At 51.6% G+C, this 6144-nt stretch overlaps 1 protein-coding gene across 1 annotated transcript; it reads right to left on the reverse strand.

Annotated features, from left to right (window-relative positions):
• Positions 1 to 225: 225 nt before the first annotated feature.
• Positions 226 to 2261, reverse strand: LOC127648137 (uncharacterized). Its single transcript, XM_052132732.1, has 2 exons — positions 2033 to 2261; positions 226 to 1655 (listed from the first exon to the last, which is right to left on the reverse strand). The coding sequence occupies exons 1-2, from the start codon at positions 2259 to 2261 to the stop codon at positions 226 to 228; spliced, it is 1659 nt and encodes a 552-aa protein (XP_051988692.1).
• Between the last annotated feature and the right edge of the window lie 3883 nt (positions 2262 to 6144).

Consider the following 6144-nt stretch of genomic DNA (forward strand, 5'->3'; position numbering starts at 1 on the left):
CGGCTCCCTTTTCACATACGCTAGCCAGCGGTAGAGGCTGAGAGCTGAATGCGACAAGCACGCAGCATACAGCACACCACACTTGACGCATCCACAGACCATTTGACACACTATCATGGTGAATATATGGTGCCAGGTGCAGAGTAGAAACATGCTTAGTGACTTTAAAGTGCTGGACTAGGCAGCCCAGACTTAAAGAGGGGTGGAGGGCCTAAGAGCACAAAGCTACAAAGAGCCGACACCCAGGACAGAATGAGCTACCGGGGTTCTGGTAACATCTAGCCGGTAGTATCTGGCAAACGTATGGGGAGAGGCCCAGCTTGCAGCGTCACATATGTCCTGCAAAGAGACTCCCTTAAATAGAGCCCAAGAGGCAGCCATACCTCTAGTGGAGTGAGCTCTGATGCCCTCTGGGGGCTGCACTCCCTTTGATTCATATGCCAAAGATATAGCTTCCACAAGCCAATGAGAAAGGCGTTGCTTGGAAATGGGGTTCCCTGAGTGCGGGGGGCCCCAAGAGATGAAAAGCTGGTCGCCTTTTCTAAACGAGCTGGTCCTGTCTAAGTACGCCCACAGGGCATGTACAGGACACAAAGCATTCAACCTCTGATCCTCTGTGGAGGAGAAAGGAGCTGGGTGGAACGCGGAAAGCTCAATCACCTCACACGTGAATGCCAGGAAGCATTTTGGCATAAAGGCCGGGTTGGGCCTGAGAAAAACCTTATCTCCACTGAGAGAGAATTTAGTGCATGAGGGATGAACAGAGAGTGCATGCATATCACTGACCCGCTTGGCAGATGCCAAGGCCAAGAGCAAAGCTGTCTTGAAAGACAAATTCTTAAGGGAAATACTCCCCAGGGGCTCAAACGGCTGTTGAGACATTGCGTCCAGCACCATGGAGAGGTCCCATTCAGGAACGACTCTCCTGGGGACTGGAAGAGAGCGGCGTGCGCCCTTCATAAACCTACGAATAAGGGGGTGTTGCCCCACCGTAGCACTGTCGAACCCCACATGACATGCAGCGATAGCCGCTAAATAGACCTTAATAGTGGAAAAGGATCTTCCCTTGTCCATAAGGTCCTGCAAAAAGCATAAGATGTCGGTGATTGAGCACTGATATGACGTTACCCGTCGCCCTTCACACCACTCTTCGAACACCCGCCACTTACAGTCATAAAGAGACCGTGTTGAAGAGGCTCTGGCACACTGAATGGTGGCCACAACACGTGGGGGGAGCCCCAATGTGTTTAAATTGGCCCTCTCACGGGCCAGGCCCAGAGGGCCACCCTGTCCGGGTGCGGGTGATAAATTTCCCCGTTCGCTTGAGACAAAAGGTCTGTGCGAAGTGGGAGGGGCCATGGCTGGGCATACAGCAGAGGGATAATCTCTGAGAGCCACGGCGGCTTGGGCCACCTGGGAGCTATCAAAATCATGGTCAAGCTCTGTTCCCTCACCCTGGCCAGAGACGGCGTTATGAGGCAAAGGGGAGGAAATGCATAGAGCAGCACGTTGGGCCAGGGGTGGGCCAGTGCGTCCACGCCGAGGGGGGCGTCCTCGTCCCGTAGCGAGAAGAACATAGGACAATGGGCGTTTTCGCGCGAGGCGAAGAGATCTACGGTTGGCTGGCCGAACCTCCTCCACAGTAGACACACTATCTGAGGATGGAGGCGCCAGTCTCCGTAGAGCGGGTTTCCCCTTGACAAGAGGTCAGTATGCCCGGGACATGGGTCGCCCGTAACGACAGGAAATGCCGCCTGCTCCATACTAACAGCCTGTGAGCGAGAGCATGCAGCTTGGAGGAGCGCATCCCCCCCTGGCGGTTGATATATGCTACAGCTGTCGTGTTGTCGCAGCGCACCAGCACATGATGCCCCTGCAAGCGGGGCAGAAAGTGATTCAGAGCCTTCCACACAGTGAGGAGCTCTAAATAATTTATATGGGCTGAGTGAAGTGTGCTTGGCCACACACCATTCACTGTTCTGCCCTCTTGCGTGGCTCCCCATCCTGTTAAGGACGCGTCTGTCGTCACTACTTTCCGCAGCATAATCGCCCCAAGAGGGGTCCCATGTGCGTAGAACTCTGCGTTCCTCCAGTGGCGCAGCGCTGCTGTGCACGAGCACGTCACTGTGACAGAGCGGCGGAGATCGCTTAAAGGGCTGAGATGAAGAGTTAAAACCCACTTCATGAACGCCCTCATTCTCAGAAGGCCCAAAGGCAGGACATGTATAGCCGCAGCCATAAGACCCTGTAGCCTGAGACATGCGCGAAAATGTATTCTCGCCCCTTCTTTGAATTGTGAGAGGCAATTCATTAAGGAGAGAATGCGCTCTTGTGAGAGACGCGCGCGCATTGTAACCGAATTCAGCTCCAAACCCAGAAAAGTAACTCTCTGCGCGGGAGTGAAATTGCTCTTGCTCACGTTCACTCTGAAGCCGAGCGCTGTGTTGTGAGCCAGCACACGGGCAGTGTTTTGCATGACGATCTCTCTCGAATCGGCTATAATCAGCCAATCGTCTATGTAAGTCAGGATTTTGAGCCCCGCTATTCTCAGCGGGGCTAACCCCGCTTCCGCACACGTACAAAACACTCTTGGACTGAGTGCTAGGCCAAATGGAAGTACTGTGAATTCGTAACATATGCCTTGGAAGGCGAAACGAAGAAACTTCCTGTGTGGCGGGTAAACGTTGATGTGAAAAAACGCATCTTTCAGATCGATCGACGTGAACCAAACGCTCTGTTTTATTGCACGAGAGAGAACGTTGTGGGTTAACATTCTGAAATTGTATTTCCTTAAATGTTTGTTCAACACTCTGAGATCCAGAATAGGACGAAGTGAACCGTCCTTTTTTGGAATCTGGAAATAACGGGAGTAAAAACCCTGTTGACATTGATGCGGAGGTACCACTCGCACCGCCCCCTTCTCGAGAAGAGAAGAGATCTCGTCTTTCAGAATGTGCGCAGAGCTCTCTTCTGTGTGAGAAAAGATAACTCCGCTGAAACGTGGCGATTTTCTGGCAAACTGAAGTCTGTAGCCCTTCGTAATGGTGCGAATCACCCATTCTGGGGCAGACACAGACTGCCAGGCTGTCACGTGTGACGTGAGAGAGCCCACACTCACCGGCGAGTTGCCTAGGGCAGGCAATACAACCGGATTGTTCATTTGTGATACAATGGCGCCATCTAGTGGACAACTTAGGGGCGACATGTAGAATTTCAGGGGAACAACAGCACTTGGCAGAGCTTTCGCTCTCAGTGTTTGATATTTTTGTTGTTCTTGTTTTTTTGTTGTTTTTATTTTTGAAACACACACAGGGAATTGAACCTTTATTGAATGTGTGTGAAGTGGTTTGTGCAAACTGTGAAGAGACTGTGGTTGAGCACTTTTCAACAGTGGAGGGGCACACCTGGACAGTGAATTTCCCCCAGTTCTGGAACTGGAAGCTGGGAGGGAATTTTTTATGGACCACACCTGAACTTGTGACATGTCCATATTGAACTGGGGTTGGGCACCCGAACGAGGGAAAAGGGGCCCTCGAGCTGAGAACTTCCTCCTTTTGGGTAAAGGGGAAAAAACTCAAGCTTGTGTCTACTGGGCTGGTCGCCTGAAAACCTGGACCGAGAAGCCCCTGGAGCTGAGCATCAGGTAGGCCTCTTCCTCTTCCCGTCCGGACGGGGTAGAGTGGGTGGGCTTTTTCAGCTGCAGCCGCCTGAAGGATGTCTTACCCCAGGGCTTAGGAGGATGGTTGGGCTGCTGGCTAGGCTGCTGGCTGGGTGGCCTGCTGCGAGCCTTAGGCCTGGCTGTATTACGGTACGGCCGTCCTGTGGCTGGGGCCTGAGGGGGCCGTGCGGGGGGCTGGTGTGGAGTGGCCTTTCTAGGCAGGCACAGTTTAAATGCCTCATCCTCCTTCTTCTTATCATCGCATCGCTGTTGCATAAGTGCAACAGCAGGGCCAAAAAGAGCCTGGCCTGGTTCCACTGGGGCTCCTGCTATGCGTCTTTTCTCGCTGTCGGGCAGACCAGAGAGATTGAGCCAGAGGGCCCGTTCCCCCACAACACATAGGGCCATGGAGGACCAGGTCGTTCACGGTAACGATCTCCTTCCACAGCGTCGGCGATAGCACGCCTTTCTCCAAATGAGTGCTCATGTCCTCCAACAGCTCGGCCTGGTAGGCCGAGAGGAGGGAGGAAACATTTAGAGCCCGTACCGCGAGAGCCGAGGCCTTGTACGAGGCCTGGAAGACAGATGCTGAGAAGCGGTCCATCTTATTAGGGAGAACTGGCTTAGGAGGGGCCAGTAACCCTCCCTGCGAGGGGTTAAGGTGTCTGGCGATCGAGGGCTCGATGGTGGGAGGGTCGCCCATGCCACACGCTGCCATATCCTTAACCTCCAGACCCGCTAAGCCGTGCTTAAGATCTAGCGGGTCCTTCCAATAGAGTCGCATGTGCTTAGCGCACGCAGAGAGTACAGGCATGAGCTGCTTCCTAGGACCGGAAGGGGGACCTAGGAGTTTGCCGTCATACACATCCCTCTCTTGGTCGGCGGCGTTCTGGAGGGCCGGCCATTCCATGCCGAGACGAGCGGCCGCCGCTCACACACCTCGAGAAGGACCGGCGTCGTGCAGTGTAGTCGAGCCGCTAACCGGGGGAGCTTGGGCGGAAGGGGTGGTTAACTCGTCGTCCGAGCCCTCAAGTATAGCGGGGTCCTCGTCCTCGCCTGAGCCGGGCGGCTCGTCGTCGAACGAGGAAATACCGGGAAGGATTTCCTCAAGTAGGCCCTCGTTAGACTGGTCAACCCAACTGAGAGCAGGCATGCTCTGGGAAGTCCCCGGAGCTGTAACGCTTTCACCTACTCCAGCGTCCGAATCGTAATGATCGTCCGTGCCTTGAGAGGATGCAACCTTGAGTCTTCGTCGAAGAAGCTTCCTAGGCAGGGCGAGGCAATGGGTGCAGTTCTCAGGAAGTGAAAGCGCTTCCTGCGCGTGTCTTAGTCCCATGCACACCACGCAGAAGGGATGGGCATCCCTCGCGGCAATGAGTGAACCGCAGGCGGCAGGGCATGCACGCGACTGCACGTCCGGTGGGTTACCGGAGAGCTTGTGATCCATTGGAGAGGTGAAAGTTGATAAACAGGCGGGCAGCCTGAGCAAATCCAGGTAGCGAGCGTGGGTGGCTTGCAACCCGAAATAATCGCAACTAAACGCAACCGTCTGACAATCACGCCTGGCGGAGGCTGATCAAATGGATATTTCCTCCTGTTGACTGTGGTGAAGTCAGCGAAAACCATAGAGCTGCGAAGCAAAGAGGTCGCGAGAAGCGAATAACAACTGAGGTAAGATAGCGCGTACTAGTGTTTTATGCACTTGGTAAGGGGCGGGTCCCTTACCGAGCATTGGAACGCGCTTCTGTCTGTCAGGCCAGACTTGGTGCAATTGGATGCTTCTGCAGAGGTCAGGTGCGGATGCTCTTCCCATAGGTGGATCTCGAACACGAGATGATGAAAGAGAACTTCTTAACAGCTAACATAGCATACTGATAAATACCTACAGCTACATACTGTCGAACTATACCAGACAGTTTACTGTTTCACTGTTATGTTGCACTATTGTATGTTTTTATGTCATATGTTGTACTACGATCAAGAAGCAGCGTATTTGCTTAAATTTATCCTGTATACTTTCAGTATAAAGAGAAGATCGTTTAAATTATTTAAAAGTTACGAAGCAAGGTAGCTTGCAATTTGTCAGCGTTAGCAGACAAGATCAAGTTAGCTAAAATGACAGATCAATCCTTATGGCACAATATTCAGGGTTGGGAGTGTTACTTTTGAAACTTATTCCACTACAGATTAAAGAATACATGTTGTAAAATGAAATTTGTAGAGTATTTCGTTAGATTACTCAAGGTCATTAACGTATTCTAAATACTTTGGATTACTTCTTCAGCACTGGTAGATTTTTTTCACTTGTTTTGACTATAAAAATACACATGTTAAAAATACATTCTCTGATAAATCTAAATATCTTATGCAGTGTTGTTTCTAAAACAAGATAAATCAAATTGATCTTGTTTTAAAGATTTTTCTATATTTTTACATATATGATATATGATTTTTCCCCAAATATCAAAGGTATTACTAGAAAAAAA

This window comes from Xyrauchen texanus, chromosome 8, assembly GCF_025860055.1.
Source record: "Xyrauchen texanus isolate HMW12.3.18 chromosome 8, RBS_HiC_50CHRs, whole genome shotgun sequence".
Lineage (NCBI taxonomy): Eukaryota > Metazoa > Chordata > Actinopteri > Cypriniformes > Catostomidae > Xyrauchen > Xyrauchen texanus.